General features: G+C 46.0%; 5 protein-coding genes across 5 annotated transcripts; 3 read left to right on the plus strand and 2 right to left on the minus strand.

Moving 5' to 3' along the window:
* Positions 1–151: 151 nt before the first annotated feature.
* On the minus strand, positions 152–1,931 carry N7495_002778 (bestrophin family protein; the record flags this gene model as incomplete). Its single annotated transcript, XM_057205447.1, has 6 exons — positions 152–648; positions 789–1,138; positions 1,189–1,314; positions 1,365–1,449; positions 1,507–1,654; positions 1,722–1,931. 6 exons carry the CDS (start codon positions 1,929–1,931, stop codon positions 152–154), a joined length of 1,416 nt encoding a protein of 471 aa, XP_057066054.1.
* Positions 1,932–7,488: 5,557 nt separating this feature from the next.
* Positions 7,489–7,821, plus strand: N7495_002779 (uncharacterized protein; the record flags this gene model as incomplete). Its single annotated transcript, XM_057205448.1, has 1 exon — positions 7,489–7,821. One exon carries the CDS (start codon positions 7,489–7,491, stop codon positions 7,819–7,821), a length of 333 nt encoding a protein of 110 aa, XP_057066055.1.
* A 2,471-nt stretch (positions 7,822–10,292) lies between these two features.
* N7495_002780 (putative Rho guanyl nucleotide exchange factor) lies at positions 10,293–15,878 on the minus strand (the record flags this gene model as incomplete). Its single annotated transcript, XM_057205449.1, has 2 exons — positions 10,293–11,450; positions 11,502–15,878. The coding sequence occupies 2 exons, from the start codon at positions 15,876–15,878 to the stop codon at positions 10,293–10,295; spliced, it is 5,535 nt and encodes a 1,844-aa protein (XP_057066056.1).
* Positions 15,879–17,173: 1,295 nt separating this feature from the next.
* Positions 17,174–21,009, plus strand: N7495_002781 (telomerase reverse transcriptase; the record flags this gene model as incomplete). Its single annotated transcript, XM_057205450.1, has 5 exons — positions 17,174–17,599; positions 17,657–18,221; positions 18,284–18,636; positions 18,689–19,063; positions 19,120–21,009. The coding sequence occupies 5 exons, from the start codon at positions 17,174–17,176 to the stop codon at positions 21,007–21,009; spliced, it is 3,609 nt and encodes a 1,202-aa protein (XP_057066057.1).
* Positions 21,010–21,890: 881 nt separating this feature from the next.
* N7495_002782 (putative TBC domain protein) lies at positions 21,891–24,104 on the plus strand (the record flags this gene model as incomplete). The annotated part of the gene is made up of 1 exon (XM_057205451.1): positions 21,891–24,104. One exon carries the CDS (start codon positions 21,891–21,893, stop codon positions 24,102–24,104), a length of 2,214 nt encoding a protein of 737 aa, XP_057066058.1.
* Position 24,105: the final 1 nt, after the last annotated feature.

Raw genomic sequence — 24,105 nt, forward strand, 5'->3', positions numbered from 1 at the left:
GTTGACATTTCGAAACCACTTCCCTCGACTTTTAAACTATTTATGCCCGAAAAAGTCGGTACAACTTTTATACAACCACATAGGCCACCATACAGTCTATAAGGTTCTTGAACCCCCGTGAACTGTGATAACTCAAAATCACATCCAACTTTTAGACGCCATTAGGCCCCAAATGCTGCTTTGGAGTCTTTCTACCCGAGACCATGCTCTTCGCCTTGAGTGCACCGCGAATATCACTGACACTCCGTTTTGTCCAGTCATTATATCCGCTCTTGGAGATTGGATGGAGCACCTTGTTCGTATCCGTAACAACAAAATCGTTAACAACTGGTGGCGGAGTGCTAGTAATCATGTTCAACTCTGCTGCTAACTCCTGGCAGAAAGAATCCAGTGGCAGGTCGTTGACGTCGAGTCCGAAGGGGTTCTCCAATTCATTACCAATCTTTGAGATACCCAAGATGATGTAGGCCGCAATCATAGTACCTGGGATTGTGACCCAGCCAAGAGTATCGAGGAGTTGGAAGGGCAGGATGTAGACGTAAATCATGGTGATCTGCGAAAAGGCAATAGTGTATGCCATTGGAAGAGGAGTGTGCAAAACTCGTTCTGACTCGCCCATACATCCCGTCAAGGCGGAGATACCATCAACTAGTCCCAAAGATGTTAACAAAATATCTCAGATTGTTGTGGTGTGAGGGTTATAAGATCACAAATATGTCTTAAACACTAATGTATGCATCGTGTTTCTTGCTCTCGATACTTATGGATATAAATTCGGAAAAACTTACGGACGGTAGATTGAGCCGTTGGAAACTCGAGGAGACCGCTCTTGATGGAAGCCTGGGCCCATACGGACAGATGGTTCAAAATCTCCAGGGGTAAGTTTCCAATTGGTTTCTTTGAGCGGTTGAGCAATCTTCTTGGGTTAGACAGGGCGAATGAGATACCAAGAAACTGTCCAATTAACTTCCAGGAAGACTTTATTTCCTCAATTGGGTCATCATCGTTGAACGCTTCGTGAGCAAAAGTTTTCAGGTTGCTGATAAGATCCTTCATATCTTCATACTTGGTGTAAGGTTCAAAACGAAGGTGATGCTTCAGTGCAACTGCAAAAGAGAGAATAAGGTTGATAGCAGTCCTTCAGCGAGTCAGCTTCCTGCAGATAAAGTGCTATGATGGAGCGCATACAGTTTAGAAAGAATGTCTTCTTTACCCTGTTCACCTTCGCGTTCTTCTGTGTGTAGCCAGATCACTCGAGCCATGTTGCGAGATTGAAGAGTCAAGGCTGTCCAGGCCTTTCTTCCGTCAACATATCTAGGGCAAAATTAGGCGCTGGTTTTATAGCGTTATAGGAATTGACTTACCTCTCATATGCTGTACTACTACGGAAGGAAAGAGCCAAAGCAACGACAAAACCAAGAATATTGAGAAGCAGGGAGGAAATAGCAACTATAAATTTGAGGTTAGTCTCAAAGACATCAAAACCGCCTGGAGAGCAGAACCTACGATCTTGGTAGAGCATCGAAACGCAAGTAACAACTGTGGACCAAACCCCAACAAAGAAGATTGGGAGAATCATCTTCGGTAGAACACTACTCTTGACTCTCATGAAATATGGGAGATTTGAGTAGTCGTCCAGGTCACGTGGACCAATCTTTGTTGTCATTAGCCAAACTCTTCTGATGCTGCTCACCTGTAAATATAGGGAATTGGTTACTCACAAAGTAGCTGTCGACATCTTCCTCGACCTTGTCCCAGAAGCTCTCTCCACTCGAAGAAATAGATGCATTGTCGCCTACAAGGGTTGATTGAGACGTAACTCGTTTCGTTCCATCATAGTTTTTGCCAGTTGATGCCTTTTTCAGTAGAGGTGTAGCTGGTGTGACCTTGATCGCCGGGCCCTTTGCCTTCGCAGATTTTGAAGCGGTCATGGTGTTTGAGAATACAGCTGAACCACAACAAAGATTGCAAATTTCAGAGATGTGGAAAAGAAGTCTTTTTATCGCTAGTCTCTTCTTAACTCGCTACTATCCCCACTCAGCGCTCCACCGCCATTTTCGACCGTCAGACTTCCATGCTAAACTCTGATCCGAATACCCTCAGAGTCTACCGGCATCGTACACAAAGTCCAGTTTCCGGTAGCACATTAGAAATTACTTTGATAATGACATTTGTTTAGCATGCGATGCGTGGATTGAGTGCAGGACTCTTTGCTTCCCCTAGATTTCAAGAAATTTTGCAAGGAGTGGGCGGATAGAATCATCACAAACGATTTGAGGAAGTCTGAACATCTTTCTCCATCGTGCCGAAGTCTCAGATCGGTAGCTTAGCACGATAATACCCTAAGCCCAACGCCCCATGTTGAAAGCCCTGAATTTGTGTGCATTTGTTGATGTTTATAGGATATATTCCCAGTAATTGTGGGGCAACTCAGGGGTCGGAAAGAAATATGTGGAACAGCTCATTGGCTTTTTCCTATTATGGATTCTGAAAGCTCAATGCGCTAAAATAGTGGCAGTTAGGCTATCCCCTTGACTGTCGAATTTGGCCAAATTAGCGCCTTGGCAAAAAGGCCAAATGACACGGCCTATTTCTTATTACCATTAAAGAGCTAAACTAGAACAGGCTTAGTTCTATTATCTAGTTACATTCTATTTACATCTCTGTCGCGTAAAGGCTGGCGTATGGCATGGAAATGATTCCAACAAGACCTTGTATCAGGCCTACATAAAGGGATCTTACAGGATTTACAGCCCCAACGCGTTCGAAATGGATTGAAAGGAGGATTTCCCTGAGACTTAGCTTTCTGAGCCTGTTGGGTGCAGAATTTACAGGGTGCTCGCCTCTGTATTCTCTCCAACTGATGCCTCCTAGGCTGTAAATCAGGCTGTAAACCAGACTCTCTCTTAGGCCTATATCTTTCCCTCTCACTTTCTCTCTCCCTCTTTAAAGAGCTCTTTATAAAGCTGTATCCTAAAGTCAAGCTGAGTTATTGGGGATAAACCCTGCTTTTGGCGAGCAATCTTTGCAGTAAGCACTAACAATAGATATATCAAGAAGCCAATAAAAGATTGGCCACCAAGAGCGAAGCGTCTTCCGGTGTGTCTTATAGCTTGCACGAAGTTGATTTGCCCGATTAACAGCTCTCATCTCATGATTATAGTCATTGATTAGACAAGGAATAGGAAGATCTTTTGTAGGGGAATCCTTGAAAGGCTCTCGGGCAATTTTCGCGCTCGTGGAAGTCTTCGCTGGTCGTTTTCGGAGACGAGTGATCCAATCTGAAGCCTTATTAATAGTATGTACTGTTGACAAGGCTGTAACAACACTATTATCCTGCCATACAATACATAAGACCAAATCGACTGAAGCTCCATATGAAGTATTCCATTTCTGAGCTTTTTTTTGACTCCTTTAGCAAATGAAGAGCCTTTGGAAAACGCCCTCTAGATTCTTTTGGTCTTGTTGTCCCACAGGCACCAATCCCTCTATCCCGAAGATATTGGAATAATTGGATAGTTGTAAAATAATTATCCATATAGACCACATATCTATTCGGGCATTTAGGAAGAGCTTTTTCAATCAATTGAATGACCTATTAGAGAGATAAATCGAGAGATATTAGAGATATAGGTAGAGAGATGGATAGAGAGATAGATAGAGAGATAAATAGAGAGATAAATAGAGAGATAAATAGAGAGATAAATAGAGAAATAAATGAAGAGTGATATCGGCTTACAGCCTCTAAGCCTGATTTATAGCCTAGTTTACAGCCTAGTTTACAGCCTGGTTTACAGCCTGATTTATAGGCCGTAAAACAGGATACAAAACAGGATGTAAACCAGGCTATGAACCATAAGAGATAAAAGAGAGCGATGTCTTACCATAGATCCTGTCATAGTCAGGTTTTCAAGCTTTTTTACCTCCACTATAGACTTCTGCCGGCTTGCCCAAATCCAATATAACATGTATCCCTGATCAGCTATAGTAAATAGCTTATAACCCTGGGGAATTGGTTTATTAGGCATCTTGAATGTATGTTGAGAACGTCCAAAAGCAAGGATCACAGATCCGTCGATTGCAACTGTATTTGATGGCTCCCAATATTTCAAACATGCTTCTCGAATGCTAGAAGCGAATGGCTCTAGCTTATACCACCACATCTGATTTGGTTTCAGATGTAGCCGTAAAGCCTCTTGGGTAATGGCCTCAGGATCCGGGTCAGAAACATGGACAAACCGCTTAATTTGTTGAAAACGACCTAATCCCAGATATTTGCGAGGCAATTGGAATGGCGATGTTGTTGACCAATACATCTCCATTTGTGGAGCTTGATAGATACCCATATATATCCAAATCGCAATAAACAGCTTAATCTCAGAGGGTGTAGTATTAGGCCAAAGCCTACCAAAAGACCCAGCACCCTTTAGATTCGCATATTTATTAGTATTCAGAGATAGTAAGGTAAATAAAGCATCGGTAAAAAACAAAGAGAAAAAACCAAGAGGAGTTGTAATTTGGTAGCCACTCAAATGAATATTCGGCGAAGAAGGTTCTGAAGGCATTTCAAGCGGTTCAAAAAACGCGTTTTCAGGAAGCATATCAGCCAATAATTCAGTTGGCTCTGGCTCTGGTTCTGGCTCTGTTTTCGGCGATTGAATAGGCGATCCAGCTATAGATGAGATAAAGATTATGTCGTCCATCATGGAAAACGTGTCACAAAATATGTCAAAAACGCGCCAAAAAAACAGAGTCTAAACAAAGGGAGAGAAGTGTGTAAATAATCCTAATAACTAAAGTAAATCACATACGACCCGTGATTACATACGACCCGTGAATTTCATTTTTTTTAACGCGTCATTTACGTGTCTTACTTTTTCAACCACCCACCATGCCACCTAAGAATGCTCAAATAGCTCAGAAACGGGTTGAACAGGAGGGTAGGATCTTATTAGCTATTAAAGCTATAAATAATGGCGAAATTACCAATACAACCTAAGCTGCATCTACCTTTAATGTACCCCGCTCAACCCTCCACGATCGCCTATCTGGTGTTAAATATCGCGTCGAGAAGCGCGCAAATGGTCATAAATTGACTGAATCTGAAGAAAAAACTCTTCTCAAATGGATTTTCTCTTTAGATGACCGTGGATCTGCCCCTAGACCTCATTATGTCGCTCAAATCGCCAATATTCTACTCGCCGACCGCGGAATCGACCCACCTCTTACAATCGGACGAAATTGGGTTTCAAACTTCATCAAGCGTACACCTGAAATCGAAACTCGCTATTCAAAACGTTACAATTTTGAGCGCGCAAAACAGGAAGACCTTAAGATTATTCGCGATTGGTTTATCTTAGTTGAAAAGACTATTCGCGAGAATGGGATTCATGAAGACGACATTTACAACTTTGATGAAACTGGTTTCGCGATGGGACAACCGCTACTGCCAAAATCGTTACTAGAGCTAGCTATTATGGCCGACGAGAAAAGATACAACCCGGGAATCGCGAATGGGTTACGGCTATTGAATGTCTAAATTCAACTGGCTGGGCGCCTCCACCATGTATCATATTCAAGGGCAAAAACATGATGCAACGTTGGTTTCACGATGTCGATTTACCACCTAATACGCGCTTTGAAGTAAGCCCTAATGGCTGGACATCAGACCAAATAGGCCTTCGTTGGCTACAAAAGCTATTCATCCCCTCTACCATAACACGTACGAAGGGGCGATATAGGCTATTGATTCTAGATGGCCATGGTAGCCACCTTACGCCTGATTTCGACCAGGCATGCCAACAAAACAACATTATACCAATATGTATGCCGCCGCATTCATCCCATCTTTTACAGCCTCTCGATGTAGGCTGTTTCGCCATTTTAAAGAGGTCATATGGCCGGCTAGTTAGCTCTCAAATGGAGCTAGGATTCAACTCTATCGATAAGAGAGATTTCCTAGCTATTTACCCTATCGCGCGCGAAGAGGCTATTAGATCTGCATCTAATGCGTTCGCTGCTACTGGAATTACACCATTTGATCCAGAAAGGGTGCTTTCAAAGCTTACTATCTCGCTTCGTACACCAACACCACCACCACCACCACCATCCCGGGGGAGCGACTCTAGCCAGAACTATACTCCAAAGACACCAATGTCACAGAAGGATATACGTCGCCAACATAAAGCTCTATTACGTACAGTGTCACGATCGCCATCTACACAAACAAAGCAGATCTTAGACCAGTTCTTGAAAGGCGCAGTAGCTATACACCAACATGTGGCAATACAAGCTCAGGAAATCGCCGCTCTTCGCAAAGCCAACATAAAAGAGAAGAAAAAAAAGGCACGCCCTAACCGCCGAATGGCTATTGAAGGTGGTCTTGCGCTCCATGAAGCACAACAGCTTATCGACGCGTCAATTAATGGTGTTGAAAATAGTGATGGTGTAAACCAACACCAAACCCCGGCTTCTTCTCAACCAGGCCATCGGCCACGTAGGTGTGGGATATGTCGGGAAACCGGGCATAGGAGAGAGACGTGTCCACAGCGCCCGATTCAATAGTTTATTTACATATTTTTATTGAATTTAATGGAGTTATGGGATAAATAATGTAAAAGATGAAATAAAAGTGGGTCTAATTCACGGGTCGTATGTAATCACGGGTCGTATGTGATTTACTTTATGCGTTATCAAATAGCTTAATAATCTATGATAGCCAATGATAATCTTACGTTTCGCCAAGGCGCTAATTTGGCCAAATTCGACAGTCAAGGGGATAACCGGGCCTTACATTACATGAATTACCTTTCATTACAGGCTTTTGCGACACGAAATCCTCCGTGAACCCAGTGCGTATGCTATAATCGACTTTGACAAGAGCCAAATCATCTCTCACGCTCGCTACCCGAGCTTCACAGTTAGCAAAACAGCTCTAATATGTAAAACTACACATACAACTAGCTGAGCTCCAGATTTGGTCATATCAGCCTACTACTCCTAGCGCCAAAGTAAATACAGACATATTTTTGGGCAAATCTGAATTCCAACCTCTGCTCACTAAAAACTTAGAAATCACACATTAATAGTTTATTATCTTCGGTAGAGGCTCTATTTCCATTATGACCCAATTTATCTACACGAGTGTGGTACCAATACTTGAACAGTTCGAACATCAACGTACATGTCAAAAGTCATTGAGTTAGGGCATACGCTGATTATTCGGTATTTTTGTCCTTTTTGGAGTAAAGTGACCGAGCGGTATCACTTCCGTAGCTCTTTCTAACCGGTGTATCGATATCCATAGGAAGAAAAATGCTACCTAGGTAATCTATACTACTCTTATATAGGGCTTCTCAAAGAAAAATACGATATCACAGCTCTTAGATCAGCCCTCAAATGAACAGTCCCTCTATCATGCCCCTGAAATTTAGCATTTAAGGAGCTATTTAGCGCTAAAAAATTATGTTATGTGCTCTTTTCTTCATAATGATGATCTACCCGATTGCTGGAAAGGCAATATTTCTTGAGCTTACCGAAGCTCGTTTCTATGCAGCTCAAATTTTCTGTGTGGATTGTCTCGATAATCTCAATATTTTGTACGGCAGATTGAAACCGCAGAATGTTTTCATTGACCTCACCGACTATCTCTTCCTCGGTGAATTTGATCTTTATGTCCGTAATACATCTGGTAATCGATCTCCTTGGCCGCAGCCTCCATATGGCAATGTTAAAAAACTTGATCAGCAGTATGTCGATGATTGTTTGACCCTAGATTTACTGGCCATACAAGGCAATGGTAGTATGTCGATGATTGTTTGACCCTAGATTTACTGGCCATACAAGGCAATGGTCATTATGCTGCTCTAGCCTACTTGGTGTTGTTTCCACCAATGTTCACCGATTGCCATTCAATCCCGCCGATGATGCCGGCATAGCCCCGAGGTTCCAACTACTCCAATGGTATACCTCTCTCACAAGCCGCCGAGGATCTTCTGAACAAACTCCTCTTTCCTGGTCCCCTCCAGCGCCTAGGAGTAAACGGGTCCGAAGAAATCACATCACACCCTTTCTTCGACAAGATTGACTGGCCCAGGCCCCTCTAAAGAAAGAAATTATCGGAAATCCTGTGCTATGAGCCAGATCCTAAGTCTGAAACTTCGTTAACCAAAGCTGAGCAAGACCGTTTTGAGGCCATGTTCAAATCTTGGAACTATAAGGGATAGACTAGGTATACGGCGAGGGCTCTTCTGCAAGATTTACCTCTATTACACTCTGATATTCAGCTCATTATGCAAGGCAAAATTCCTTTCCTACTCTCTTGATTTGTATGCCTAATGACGACTCAAACCACCCATTCATGATAACTAACTAAATCTCCCCCTTTCGCCAAGGTCTCCTCTTCATTTAACTTGTCTTTAAATACCTCGATTTCAAGGCTGTCTTTTTAGAATCCGAATCTGAGTGATCTTGTCACCCAAAAATCGATGATAAATCCACTTGACTACGCCATAACCGTGATAGATACGAAAGCAGAACTACTCGAAAATAGAGATCAAGCAGGTAGACTGCAGAAACATACTTCTATCTAAGGTAGTAATTGAATATGAGTTGAAGTCTTCAAATTTGGTCCACTACCGTCTGCGCTCTTCTATATATATAATAGCGTGAGCCAACTTTGGAACTCTAGTTCGACATAGTACTAGATAAGTTACGTGATTCGGGGATAAGATTAGAGGGGGAGATAAGAAGTTCGTAGCCCCACTTCTATTTCAATAACTTTGATCAACGTTGAAAGTCTTTGTATCCTGAACTACTCACCTTAAAATTAATACGCCTAATTATAAGCAATTTACACATCAAATTTGTCTAGTGTCAACCTAGTTACCATACACCTTCACATTTAAGGAACACGCGCTTGACGCACTCCAAGAGAAAATTGACATTTAATCTCATGGAGAAAGAAATGCCAGAGTGGTCTAATACTCTCTAGCTAGACTGCAAATAACATCGAATATCTCATAGACTATGCCCCCTCCCCTATATTTCGACGAGAAATTCAAGTTTGTACCCTCAACTTCCAGCATAAGAAGCTAAACTGATATTGATTCAGCTCCCTTAAAGCTTGATGGACATACAATGCACATATATTATCCCGGGATAAAAAGCTAGGTTTCTCTGCTTCCAAATCTATTTAAAAAAAAAACAAACGTGCTGGTAAGCACTCTGAAATGACAGCAATGAGGCATTTGCTCGTTATATTTGGCTCTCCTTACTACCACGGTGCTGTTAACCTCCTAGAGGGAGAATCAGCTAGAGTTGCTGCTCCACTGGACTTGAGCTGAATCTCTCTCTACGAAGTTAGCATCACCGTTGTGAAGGGCTAAAGCTAATCTTGAATTCAGAACTAGCTAGGCACATGCTATTTACAAAATCCTTGAAGAACGTGAACAATTCGGTGTGGAATCGTGAGGTATGCGGTTGGTGGGTCACGTGGTACAACCACGTGATAGTTCGCCAGGATTCAACCTGTTACAACCGTGGAACATTGCATGATTCGTTCCCACCTTGGTCGAGTGGAGTTAGTTGATAGATATTGGAGCTGGAACTGGGTTATGACAAATGTGGCTGCCAGGATCGTGTGATTACTTAGTTTTTTCCAAGGTATTGGCTACGATTCGGTAGCTGCAGCATACCTAGGTAGGCTTTCAACCGATTCCACTGAATTCTGTACGCATCGTGCTATAGATAGGCATCACGGAGCAAGGTATTGTACCATCCATGATTGACTCAACTTCTTCAAGATAGGAGATTTCTATCAATGAGTAGAGGGGAGGGGAAAGGGGTGCTGATCCGCCTATATGAGCTTCGTACTAAAGCAAAGCTTCCTACGTAGACATAGATATCTCTCAATAGTCAGCTACGGGTGAATAAAAATAAAGTAGCCAAAAAATCTAACCTATCTTACCATAATTGAAAAAGTTACAATTAAAATAGTAAACATTCAAAATAAAATGTAAGGGGTATCTAAACGTACATCCCATTATGCCATATGTAACTCCAATGGAATATCCATCACACGCATATCTCGAAATTAAAAGCAAAGGAAAAAAAAAAATAGGACAATGTGGATGGAAAGAAAAGGAATAGGGAATATGAAATGAAAGGTCAAGGAAGGCTTGTAGAATCAAAATCTATAGCACGTGAGTTTAGAAGTTCGGGGTTATGTTGTGTTTCCAAGGAGATAAAGATGAAACAGTTACGATATAACTGACGAGTCAAACTGGTGACAGCTACGACGACAGTTTGGCGAAGTGTTTGCTCCATATCCAACCGACGAGTTTCGAGTCATCATCTTGGTTACGGGCAAGCCAGAGCTCGCCTTTCTCGGCGATGATGTCGAAAATTTCACCTGGAACATATGTCAGGTAAGGGTATCCCGCCTCGCGACGGGCACGATCAATGTTGAACTCATAGATGCTTGCAGCAAGAAACAGTATCGAGGGTTCCTTCGAAGATTGGGCATCCAAGACGTGAGAGGCTTCTAGTTCGGGTTCGGAGGGTTCATCGGACATGGGCATTGCAGAAGAAAAGAAGCCCGTGTATCTACCACCAGGGGATGGTGGGGAGATGTTCTCATTGGGTGATCTCGCATTCATAATCTCAGTCAAAAGAGGAGTATCAAGACTCAGTGCTGGTAGGCTGGGGAATGGCTCGCTGTCGGCTCTCTTGATAGCTTGGGGATAGGAAGCAGGGTTGGTCACCTGCTGTAAGAGCTGACTGCGCGCAATATCTGGGGTCTCGGGTCCCCCTGAAACCGAGGAATCTGCCCGGCGACGGAGCATTGAATGACTGCTGCCATCCAGTTGAGGAGAATAGAAATGGCTGCCGGCAGACTCATACGAGACCTTTGCAGACTCATCTGACATCGAGTTCGGACGGTGGATGGAACTACTACTGTTCATCGTAGAAGGTCGACCAGGCGGAGTATTGAAATTAACCAGGTTGACGGTATCTGCCAAGAGGGCACCATTGCAAATCCCGAGGGATAGCACTTGTGCGTCGGAGAAAGTGTAGTCACTATTCCAGTCGCGAATTATTTTTTCTATATCGTCTGGAAAAGCCTCAATATGAACGCTCAACTTCTTCTGCAGGATATTCCACCATGTTGTCTGGATTTCAACGAAGTTTTTCAGAGCAGCCTCCATGAGTTTTGCTGTCAGCGCATATAGCCTTGGCAACTCATCCTTGAGAGTTTCGTTCAAGGCGATGAACTGTTCGCCTTGCTCCTGGGTTTTCTTGTCAGGTCTATCACCACGGTCTATGACGGCTTTGTAACGCGCGTAATCTAACAGACGTTTATCGCGCTTTTTCATCACTCGTTGGGGGCCGTCGTGAAGCTTGAGCAACGTGACCATTGGCTGTATCACAGATGTTCGAACAACTTCAAGCTATTTCATGAATGAGTACTATATACCATTGAAGGGAAGAAAATGACTCACGTGTTCTGGCAAGGCAGTCGAAGTAATTGCCTGGCATGATATGCTGAAATTGCGCCACTTGCCCTCCAAATCTGCGTAGTTGGACGAGGAAACGTCAATAATACCTTCAATCGAGGAAATGAACTCGTTGAATTGATCCATAGCGCCTTGCATCTCACGGGTATACATTTCCACATCACGCATGACAACCTGCAGTTGGAAGAATCCGTCACCAAACTTATGTGATAAAGAATTATAAATCTGGTCCTCGAACATATCGGACAGACCAACTTGTTGGCGAAGCTTTTCGGTTCGACGACCAAAGGCCTTAGAAAGACCCGTACGAACATCAGACTGATTGCGTTTCCGGCCAACCACCTGACCCACAAGATCAGCGCGCCTCTTCATTTCATTAATTCGGACAGAAATGCTGGTGACTTCTTGCAACGCCTCCGCAATATTGGCATAATCAGGGTGATCTTTGGGTGTTGCATCTAAAAGCTGGGATAGGAGGAGGGGGTATTTGAGAATTCGCTGAACTGGCTTGACAAGCAACGAGTCCAGGTCCCAGGCGCTCGTAAGATCTGATGCCCAGTCACGACACTCCTTCAACCAGATGGCAACCTTCGGACTGCTTTGCAAGATCTGAAGTTTCTTGTTGGCAGCCTCGTGGTTCTTCAGGTAGTCTGAATAAACCTTCTCCATCTGAACCACGTGGGCAAGGAAAGCCTCACCGACGAAAGTGGCGCGGTCCTTCTCCAGGTCAGATTTACTCACATCAGGAGAAACTGCAGAAGTAGGGCGACTGGCTCGGGTGCTGCGCTTACTACTCCATCGCTGTGACCGAGGCATAACATAGACACTTTTCGAAGCCTTCTTGAGAGAATCCTGAAAGGACTGAGAAAACTGTACAACTTGATCGGAATTGGCAAAGAGGATCTTCACGTCTTCGGCCGAGAGGTCCAAACATGATCCGGATGTACCTTTGTAGATATCATCGACAACTTTCATATCATGCCCGAAAGTATACTCAGTGTCGACAAGCTCCTTGATGACATTGCGCCGTTTCTTTAGGCGTCGCTGCTCGGGCGATGGTGATTTCCTCGACTCCATTCGCATGGGAGACTCAGTTGGAGCAAAGGATGTGGTAGAAGAATCTGCAGTTTGATAGGTCTGGAATGAATGTGTCGAGTCCAAGGGTCGGAATGACGACTCCCCACTACCCCCAGTACTGTAAACACCATTGGAAGATTGAAGGCGGTTTGGAACGACCTGATAAGGATCATATGGTTGTACATCGACCTTGACTGGTTCAATCTGAAGTTCTTTCATAGGATGCGAGGACTCGGTCGATCCTCGGGAATTGATTATGTTCAAGCCGAGGCCTGAATCTGGTTTACTTATCCTATTGAATTGACTCACCGGTCGTCGAACTCGCGGAGTAGGCACATCGTGCATATTACTGAGCTTGTCAGTTGAAGGAGTGATAGCTTCATCTTCCGCAGCGACCTGCATCCAGTCCATGATGGACGGAGATGCATGTTCCCAATCATCACGCTGGCTAAGGCTTGAAGTATGGGGAACTCGGTCTGCAACAGGTTGTTGTTCCTGAAACCTTGGCACAATCACGGGTTCGTCAGTCAAGCTATTGGTCTGAGCTGTAGCACGAACGTCATGATCAATTTTTTTAGCACTTCGAGACAGAATGTTTTCTGGAAGTGAAACCCTGCTACCACTCGTTCGAGTCAGTTCCTCCAGGTATAACTGAGTGATACGTCGTGAATCCCAACGACCCTGTCGTGCCAAACTTGGGGGTGTGGAGAACATGTTCAAGGATACAGGTGGTGATGCACCCAAAGTCTCTGGTCCCATCAGACCAAGGTCTTGGATCGGGGCATCCGGGTCACTATACGCTAATGATTCAGGACGTGTAGAGATGGCGGAGCAAGATTCTGTAACGGGTTCGGTCTCTTGCCCTGGCATGGGCATTTGGAGAACGATGTCATCACTACTGTCATCACATTGTTCATCACAGGTAGATGCTTGGTGGTGTAAAGATGACGACCAAGAGCTTGAACTCCAACGATGGTCAGGGTCTTGTGATTGTCTTTGCTGAGGCTCCTCAGTACCCGTGTTGTTTGATTCGCGAAGATAACTCGACCGGCGAGTCATATTATGAATGGATTCTTTATCATCAGTCTCTGACATAGAGCAATCCGGCTCATCATCATCGCATGATTCACTGCCTGAACTGTTGTCACGAATCTGCATAATATGATTTAAAAGAGTGCGATGCGATTCACTGTTTCTACGGTGAATTGACCCGGCTTGAGGCTCTGGATCAAACGTTGTGGCTTGAGTACCATCGGAGGCCGCCTCGGAGACAGGTGAGGGCGGAGTATCGTCAGCTTTGAGTGACTTCAGATCAATAGTGAGTGTTGGCGCGTGATTATTCGCATCGGGCAATCCCAAGGTCGGAGAATCCATTGTTGCTTTTGGCGTATCGAGGTGTAGCGGAAAGGTCTCGGTTTGGTTTTCATTCACAAGCTCAGCTGGCTCAATCAACGTAATCGCCATTTCTCTACTTTCCTGTGGGGGTAGAGAACTAGTTATCGGCGTACTGGATGTGTTATGTTCATCCACTTGCGATTTAGCTTGAGCCTCTGCCTGAGCTGCTTCTCGTTCCTGGGTCCGGCGTCTACTCTCTGCAGCTGCCTCTTTTCGCTCATTCTCCTGGACGGTCCGATTGAAAGCTTGTTGAATATTTTGCCGCCGGGTTTCGAAATCCACGCTGCCCAGCTCAGGTAGTCGGCGCTGTCGAGGACGGGGGTAGCGTGGTTCGGCAAGACGATCAATGGTCTTTTGAAATGGGGAGACTCGGTCACTAGCTTTGGATTGTGAAGATGCTGGACTAGAGACCGGTTGTCTCGGTCGGGAACTTCGTAAGGGAGGAGACTTTTTAGGAGGAGTAGTAGTGATGTAGGCTTGTAGAAGCCGATCGGGTGCTTGATTACGACGGGTGCCCGTTCCGCGAGCCGTTAACGGGGCTTCCTTGGCCAAGATAGTTGTACTATCTTTTACAGACGGTTTAGGAAGGCGACTAGAGCCCTTCGGAGGCAGATGAATGCTGCTGGATCTAACGCTGAAAGGGAGATTGTTGTTGGTGGGTGATAGGCCCTCTGAGCCGGATGCAGCACTGAGGCGATGGGAGGATATAGGAATGCGGGATCTGGAATTTGGACTTCCGGGAGTCTCAAACTCGTCAATTGGCTTTCCCATATGCAAGGGTGCGGACACCGCCATCTGAGGGTCCCACGGCTCAGCAAGGGATAGCCCCAAAGGATTTTTGGTTCGTTCACTTTGAGTCCTACGATGACTTGCAGTGAGACCCGCACCGGCGTGGACCGCTTCGAGAGAGTTTGCTTGCCCAAGATACCAGGCTGTAGGAGTGAGTGGTGTATTGAACTGGTCGATCGACGTCGCCGTGTTCGGACTTTGTATGCTCCCGTCAGAGCCACGACGTCTCAGGTGCGTTGGGATACCCAGGGTTTTCACCTGTGTATCGATGGCTAACGATTCCAATAACAACGGTCGCCGAGAAAAAGAGGTTGGAGATTGTTGGAACAAAGGAGGAATGACATTCAGCGGCTCTGGGGTTTGCTGCTGCTCGATGGGCGAATCTGGTGTCGACTCGACACACTCATGCCCCTGAGACTGGTTGACAGTGATCGAGGGTAGGGAATCTCGTTGGGCCCGAGGTCGTGGCAAATCTCTCGAGCGCTTGATGTCGTCAGTTACTCCCAAAGAAGTCACTGATTGCGATGGTGTCTTTGATATTACGGTAGGAAGGGGAATTACTTCGTCGGAAGTATTGTTAAATTTGTTGATGAGGTCTTTGAACGAAGATTGTCGTGCCCTGGGAGTGGAACGTGTTGCAGGGACAAGGATGGGCGGTCCTCCTAATGTTGGCGAATCGGAGATTGATCGAAAAGCAGGTCGTCTCTGTTGCGACAACTCTACGACGGTTGGTGGCAGTGGAGACATTTGCGCATCCAGACCAGCATCGCCCGTTGCCATGTTGTCGTTCGCAACTGTCACATTGGGCGCCAACACTACCAACCCCTCCGATCGATAATAATCGTCCGGGTTGGGAGACTCGCGCCCTGAGCGTTTACCCGATGGATCGTCAGCGTGAAGAATTGGGGCCACGGAGCGGCTTGATTCGAAGTCCGAACAAAAGGAGAACACGGGTGGGTAGTATGGTGCGACAAGTGGGACCTCAAATGAAGAGGATCTATGAGCGCTGTCCTGGGATTGGCTATACGACGGAGCCGATGATTGTCGCCCAAACGGAGGCGGTTTTCGGATGTCAGAAGCCTGCTCAATATTGCCAGACATTTTGCATATTTTCCACTGGGTGATTCCGAGTTGGTGTTGAACTAATGCGTTGTTCCAGACGAACGCCCAACAAGGCAGGGAAGTTGTTGGTTGAAGTCAGGCTACAAAGCAATCCTGGGTAGTGCACCCCCATTCAAGATTTATATTTCACAGATTCCAAATTCGTTTTCAATATTTCGCAAAAGAAATGAAGAGGGAAAAGAGGGAGAGTAGGTGGGTTCGGTTCTGAGGGGAAATATCAGGTAGATCAGAAAAGACCAGAGTAGCGTCGGAAATGGTTGCAGATGGGAGATCGAGCTGCTTGAGCCTAAGATATGGATGTACCAACTTCAAACTCCGTAACAAGCAGGGATTATTATGAAAGTGACGAATAAAAAGGCGAGGGAGTTAGCGGCGCTGACGTTTGTTCGGCGTCTACCAGATGTGGCTTCTGATAGGTGGTTGTAAAAGAAGATAACGCGAAACCAGTTCACAGTTCTAGACGAAAGGAAAGACGGGGGGCAGATATCCAGATATCCGGTTGGTGTAGACGACAAAGAAGGTGAGAGGTTGAAGGTTGAAGAAGGACAGGACAAATTGACGAGTCGTAATTAGACTTTGAAGTCGAAAGTTTGAGTAAGTTTGGTATTGAGGTATGGGTATTGGGTATTAGGTATTGAGTATTGAGTGTGTAATAGTATTTGAGATTATTTCTTTGCTTGCATTCTATTGTTTTTGTATGCAATATTTAAATATTGTATTGGGTATTATTGATGACTATTCATCTCAGTCCTCGACACTACAAAGTATTTGTGTACTGTTTCATCTACACATTTCCACATTTCCCCTGTTCGCACCAAACCTTGGAACGCAGTGGAGACGGTTACAACGGCCCTTTCTAGACCTGTTATGGCTTCCCGTGGGTCAATGAATCCTCGCCCCCATGTCGCTTTGCCCTGATTGGCGATAATTGAAGCCCAAAGCTTCAAGTTCGTCCGCAAGATCGTAGGATTGAGATGTGGAGAAAATATTCTAGATTGAAGTACGGACATTGAAAGAAAAAAGATATATGTACAGTATTAGGTTAGAAAGTAGAAAAACGTGGTTTGATATTTTGGTTGCTGATCCCATCAGTAACCTTGGATTCATACTTCGTATTGTGTTGCGTACTGTGTAATATTTTATCGGACCCCATCTGCCAATTTTCACCTCGCATCCACATCCTCACTACTGAACACCATAAACCATCGGACCATCGGACCATGAGCTCCGTGAATTCCCCAAATTAATCCTTTCTCCAATCCCCTTTTTCAACAATGGGAAGCAAGCGGAAGAGACCCGTCAAGACCCACGGTCCCACGCCCTCGTCTCAGACGAGTATCACCAAAACCCTTGGGCGTTTCAAGTCCTCCAAAGGCCCCATTGTGCCAAAAAACCAGACTTCTCACCCTTTGATTTCACTGTACTACCGAAATGTCCTTACATTACGACAGTACCTACTGGACCAACTTCCGAGATCTTCCAAATTGCGACGACGACGCATAGCCTCACTCGAGGCCTCGGCGCAAAGCAATGTCAAACCATTGGCAACCCTACTAGACTCCACACTGGTGGGAGTTTTGAAGAAATCACCTCCGGAACTCAACTCCGAACGCCAGCGGGGCTATCTTGCTTTCAGCCAGTCCCAGTCGCGGTCAATCTTAGCTAGCACAGACAGTGGTCCGGACTCTCCCCAGTCTGAGGTACGCATTGAGCATATTACAATCTGACAGATGTAGAGGGTACTAAGTCTTTCGCAGGTGGTTGAATTCGTGATCGGACAACTCTTTAATCGTTATGGTTCATACCAGAAATCTCCGCATTTGTTGACTCATGGCTTCAAACGCCTTTCGAGGGACAATGGCCCGGAAAGCATTATCCCAGGGCTGGTAGCTGAGTTTCCCAACCCGAATGTCCGAACCTTGACAGAGGCTCCATGGACAGATATCCTGGGCCTTTTGGGCCAGAATGGTAACGATATCATGATGCGGCTGCTCTTTGATTGTGGCATTTTCAGCCCCATCAACGTTTCAAAGGGGATTTACTACCAACTAAGTGGTAGGTGGGATCTATCGCTATACATTATCACCACTCACACGCTCTTAGGGCTACCTTTGTCTTCCCTGGAACAAGTCAGGGAGAGGTTTTCAGAACTTGATGGACTGGACTTGGGTCAGAAAGAGACAAAAAAGAAACGCGATCGCGGTGATAGTCGAGGAGAACCCTATGGTCTCAATAGCATCGTGCTGTCCCGCCGTCGCATACTATACAGTCGGCCGAAAGTTGACTCCAATCAGAAGGAACCCTCTGGACTGAGCAGGAATCGTATGTATATCTATCTATCTAGGGATTTTATTTACAGATGGTCATATTTACATATCGGATAGATGTCTTGAACCGCTTCTCGTCATTGGACTCGACAGCTGAGGATATGTATGTGATGAAGTACATCTTTCCCCGACAGTTTGGCTTGCAGAACGTTTTTGTCCGAAAAATAGACGCAAATTACTATACCAATCCTTTCACAGCTCCGAATTTCCGAGAAGAGAAAATATCTCGGCAGGCACTAAAACGGCGACCTGTTCAATCAGCGGAGCAAAGTTCAGCGAATACCGAGGATCCCATTTCAAAGTGCCCAAAGCGACTGCGAGGAAAGGCGACTGAGCTTTCCAAAAGTCTACGAGTTCGTCATGCTCGATGTTCATATCGGGCGCTGCTGGAATATTATTGCCCCATGGAGGTGAGCTACTCCTCTTCACTTCATTCCGTCTCTCAGTAGCTAACCCCATCAGGCAAATGTTCCATGGACACTCGGCGCACCCTCGTCCTTACCAGATGATACCACAGGCAACGAGTTGGCTTCTTCTACAGAAAAACTGATAACTCAGGCGTCAATAAAAGGACGATGGCAAGAAGCCAAAGCTTCTACCCCACGGAAGAGTCCAAAGTCGAAGCCAAAAGTCAGCATGGGTGATTATGCAACTCCCCCATCTTCGGTTTCAGCTTTTTGCCGTTCTGTCCTACAGAACTTAATCCCTCCGCGATTTTTCGGTGATGGTGTTGATGGCATAGCAAATCGCAAAGCTATTATGAAAAATGTAGATAAGTTTATCAAGATGCGACGATATGAAAGTCTCAGTCTACATGAGCTGTGCAATGGCTTAAAGGTTAGTTTTCCCGATTTGATCTTGCAAGGACCCAGTCTGACGTGATTTTACTTTAGATTACTTGTATTTCCTGGCTGGTATCACCCAAGCTCCAACGGCAATCTGATGATGCCAAAGATAAAATGTCCTTCTCAGACTTGCAGAAACGAACAGAGTTGCTGCACGAATTCATTTTCTATATCTTTGACTCCCTTCTGATGGATTTGATCCGGACCAACTTTTACGTAACAGAATCGCAGGTTCATCGATATCGCCTCTTCTACTTTCGCCATGATGTATGGAAACGCCTAACAGAGCAGCCTCTATTGCGACTGAAGGCCACCATGTTTGAGGAACTTGATCCAGAAAGTGTTCAGCGGATGCTTGCAAGCAGCTCTTTAGGAGTTGGTGCTCTTCGTCTTCTTCCAAAATCAACGGGCATACGACCTATCTTAAATCTTCGCAAACGGGCTCTCAAGCAAAGCATCTATAACAAGAAACGCAGATATCTCGCACCCAGTATCAATTCAAATCTGGCTCCCGTCTATAACATGTTGAACTATGAGCGAGATCATTCTCCCACTAAATCAGGGGCAGCAATGCAATCTATGGGAGAACTGCACCCTCGGTTGAAAGTTTTCAAGCAACAGTTGGTACAACGCATTTCTAATATCGAAGGTAGTCGCTTTCCTCGTCTCTTCTTCGTCAAGGTTGATATTCAAGCTTGCTTTGATACAATCCCTCAAAAGAAACTATTGCATATCATCGCAAATCTGGTTTCAGAAGAGCAATACCTGGTCACGAAGCACGTGGAGATGAATCTCTCAAATTCTGAAGCATGGAAAAGACCAATGCGAAAGTACCTGGGGCGTGCAGCACCTCTTAGAAAGCAACAAGCCATATCGGAAATTGTGGCCAATCGGGCGCATCGGAAAGATAACACAGTGTTCATTGATAGTATCAACCAGAAAACCCATGGTACCGATTCATTGATAGAAATGCTCGATGAACATGTGCGGAACAACTTGGTCAAGATGGGTAAGCAGTACTTCCGCCAGCGCAGTGGAATTCCACAGGGCTCTGTTGTGTCAAGCCTGCTGTGCAATTTCTTCTACGCGGAGCTGGAACGAAACGTGCTGGGATTCCTACGACCTGAAGAGTCACTGCTTCTGCGACTCGTTGACGACTTTCTTCTCGTCACCACAGATATCGGCCAAGCAACGGAGTTTCTGCAAGTCATGATACGCGGTCAGCCTTCGTATGGCGTGACCGTCAACCCAGCAAAGAGCTTGGTCAATTTTACAACAATGGTTGACGGTGTTCATATTCCCCGCCTCGAGGGGTCATCTCTTTTCCCTTACTGCGGGTGTTTAATTGACACACACACACTTGGGATCAACCGAGACCAAGATCGTCTACTGGATGGCGGCGACTCAGCTGCCGCAACCTTGTCCAATACATTGACTGTCGAGACTAGCCGCCTTCCTGGTCGGACCTTTCAACGCAGAGTTGTTACCGCTCTTCGGTTTCAGCTCCACTCGATGTATATCGATGGAGCTCATAATTCGCGAAGTGTTGTTCTGTCCAACCTCTACTGTGGTTTCATCACCTCTGCTATGAAAATGTACCGGTACATGAAATCTCTTCGAGGCCGTGCCCATCCTGACTCGCCCATAATAATCAACATCATCCGGGATCTAATTCAGCAGACTCATGGTATCATCCAAGCTCGGCGGGCATCAAAATTAGCTCCACTCTCATGCCCAGTGCATATCAATCAACTCCAGTATCTGGCTGCAGCCGCATTCCGGTTTGTATTTCAACGCAAACAAACACGCTATGCACCAGTGCTGCAATGGCTGGACAAATCAGGCAGAGAATCACGCCCAACTACTGATGCAGAAGCCTTACGAATGTTACATGTAGTCAAGAAGGGAACGGCACTATTTAAGCCGTGGCGTTTTTAATTTTAAGTGACGGCTTGCAGAAGGCTTGCCAATATATCAATTTATCCGCTTTGATGAAAATTATCCAATAAGCATCATGCGCCAGATCAAACTAAACCGTGGATCGTCTAGAATTGGATAGAAACCCGAGTGGACTGATTCCTAAATTTGGATCAGGGGATAATAGATCGAGGAATTAGTTGCTACTATTAAGTATGGAGCAAAAACAAGTTAAAAGAATCTCATGTAAGATCGGCAGAAAGAATCATCTAGAGGTACTTTCAAGGTACTTGTGGAATAGGGGGGTTATTAATGATGTCCACATGTTCCTTTTATGTATCTGGCGCTCCTGTTCCGTCTGCTCCTTCCCCCTGTTCTCGGCCAGACCGGCCGTACTTGCCTGAGGCTCCGCTTTCAACCTTCGTTTTCATCCTTCCATTCATTCCCTCTCTCTTCCTCTCTCTCTCTCTCATCTATCTAGCTAGTCTCTCATTCTTTTGTTATTCTGATTCTTTCCCGGTCTTTGGCTTTATCTCCACATACATTCACTTTTCCTCCACTTCAACTCCAGGTTGTCTCGCGGCCCCATCATTGACCCTGTCATCTTGGCCTCCTGATTCTTCTTTTTTTTTTTTTGAAACAACTTTCCGCCAAACACAAACTCCTGATCTGGTTATTATCAGGCTTGCGGCTGAGCCTGCACTTCGCTTCTCGCTTGTACCACGTTGATCGATCGGTTATTGTGTTTCTATATTATATCAAAGTCCTACCCGCAACAACATCATCACCGAAATAGAAATCCGAATCTTGCGTGCGATCGTTTGCCTATCTCACCCATATCGAACTATACGCCGATGGTATCTGTGGAGCAACAGTGTGTTTGAATACATATACATGCGACCATGGCTACCGTAATGCCAGCACCTAATTCTCCGCCCGAGCTGTCCGGCTCCAAGTCCTCGAAGTCATCCTCCTTTCATTCATCGCATATTGACGGACCCGAAAGCCTCTTCAATGATGTCTCCAACTTCGAAGAAATCGGTCTGAGTGACGATGCAGATTTCTCTATGTCAGTGCGGTCGCCCGCCGCTAAATTACCCATTAAGAACCCTACGGCCACAACACGCGATCTGACTGCGACAAAGACGAGGCAACGAATCTCTCTGCCTCCAAAAAACAAAAACTTCCATGGAGGTTTTCGCCCCTCGCAGCCTTCGAGCTCCCTTTCCGCAAGATCTCCGCATCGGAGAGACACAGTTAACGGTCAAACGGGTGGCCTGAGCCCTTTACAACCGTCTCGTCGGTCCCGATCAACATCGCCACTACGGCCAACTTCAAGCCAGTCTAATGCTAGTAGCTCTAGTCTAGCTCTGTCGCCTCTGTCCTCCCGCGGGTCAAATAATAAGCAGACATGGCAACCGAATCGCAAGACTGTGAAGGAATTGGAAGACGAGTACCATGACTCCGACGATGATCTACCCGACGATGCCAGTCTATGGAACATTCCTATTTCCCCACGCCCTGTTCAAGAACGTGCTCCATCACGTAGCGCGAGTCCGAATGGCCGCAGTCCTGGTCGACGACCATTGCCAATCGAGCATGTTACTGTATCGCCAGTCCCATCAACATCCAACGCATCCAGAGCCGCCCGCATGAAGCGCAATACGCAGCGCTCGAGTTCCGCTGGGCCGGAACGGGGTCAAATATCACCGCGTAACCCCCGCACTTATTCCTATAATAGTTTCCTTTCGGACCTTTCCGAAGAGGCAAAGATCATCACTGAGGCCCTTGAATTCCATGCAGACGATAGTGAGCGCAAACTCGAGGATGCAGTCCAAAATGGCACCTCCAATTCTCCACGGGAGTTGCAAGAAAACATCCAGTTGCCGCCGTTGCAAAAATCGAACATTATGATTGACCCGTTGCCATGTAGCAAGGAGAAGGAGAAGGTACTCACGCGGACCCGCCCTAGTTGGCTGCCACCCAAGGACCAGAGCGAAGAGAGGAAGCACTTGAGGCAGTATAAACAGATGATGGAGCAGTCTCGTGAAGCTGAGAAACGCAAAGCTGCCCGCGCAGCATCCGAACAATGCGCGAAGGACACTACACGGGCAGCCCTCCAAAACATTTGGGACGACGTCATTAGTCCAAATTGGGACCGCGCCATGCGCCAACCTCGTACCCGAGAACTCTGGTGGCGTGGTATCCCTGCCCGCAGCCGAGGATCTACGTGGGCGCGTGCCATAGGCAACGAACTTGAACTCACTGACGAGACATTCACGAAAGCGTTACAGCGGGCTAAGCAGCTTCGGTCGAAGACTGACGCGGAATCTGAAAGTAATAAGCGAATGCTTGAATGCTTCGATGCAATTGATGTAGATGCGGAGCATGCATTCCCAGACTTGAACCTTTTTGGGAAGGGTGGTCCATTGAGGGACATTCTGATTGATGTTTTGCAAGCCTATTCGATGTACCGCAGTGATGTGGGCTACGTTCACGGTCTTCACACTATTGCGGCTCTTCTCGTGCTCCAGTTCCCTACTCCCAGTTCGGCTTTCCTTGCCATGGCTAATGTCCTCAATCGGCCCCTTCCAGTCGCCTTCCTCACTTGGGATCGCGGGGCTATGGCTCGGACATATTCCTTGGCATCTGATACCTTACGTTATAAGTTCGGTCGCTTAGCAGACCATCTTCAGCAGACGCTCCTTTTGTCAGATGAAGAAATTTGGGAACCTATCTTCCAGTCCCTCCTCACGAACGGCCTCGATCTTGAGCGCGTGTCTCGCGTGTGGGATTGCTGGGTATTTGAAGGTGACCGTATCATGATCCGCGCCGCCGTCGCAGTTCTCGGTTGTCTCCAAGTCCAGCTGTTATCCTTCAGCCAACCAGATGACGAATCTCGTAAAGCTGTGTGCCAAATACTAGGCTGGGGTCCTCGCCATATGGGCGTCAACACTCAGAAGCCCAAAGACCGCCACAGTGCTCCCGCAGCTACTGGCTTCTCAGGCCAAGTCTCAAGTGCCGGAGTGGCTGATTACTGGATCCTGACCGCTGCAGGCAACGAGGATGGGTTCATGGCCGCCGTACGAGAAGCCGGAAAGGCTCGGGTCCAATAAT

Source organism: Penicillium taxi (genome assembly GCF_028828555.1).
Source record: "Penicillium taxi strain IBT 34144 chromosome Unknown utg000002l_segment0_segment0, whole genome shotgun sequence".
Lineage (NCBI taxonomy): Eukaryota > Fungi > Ascomycota > Eurotiomycetes > Eurotiales > Aspergillaceae > Penicillium > Penicillium taxi.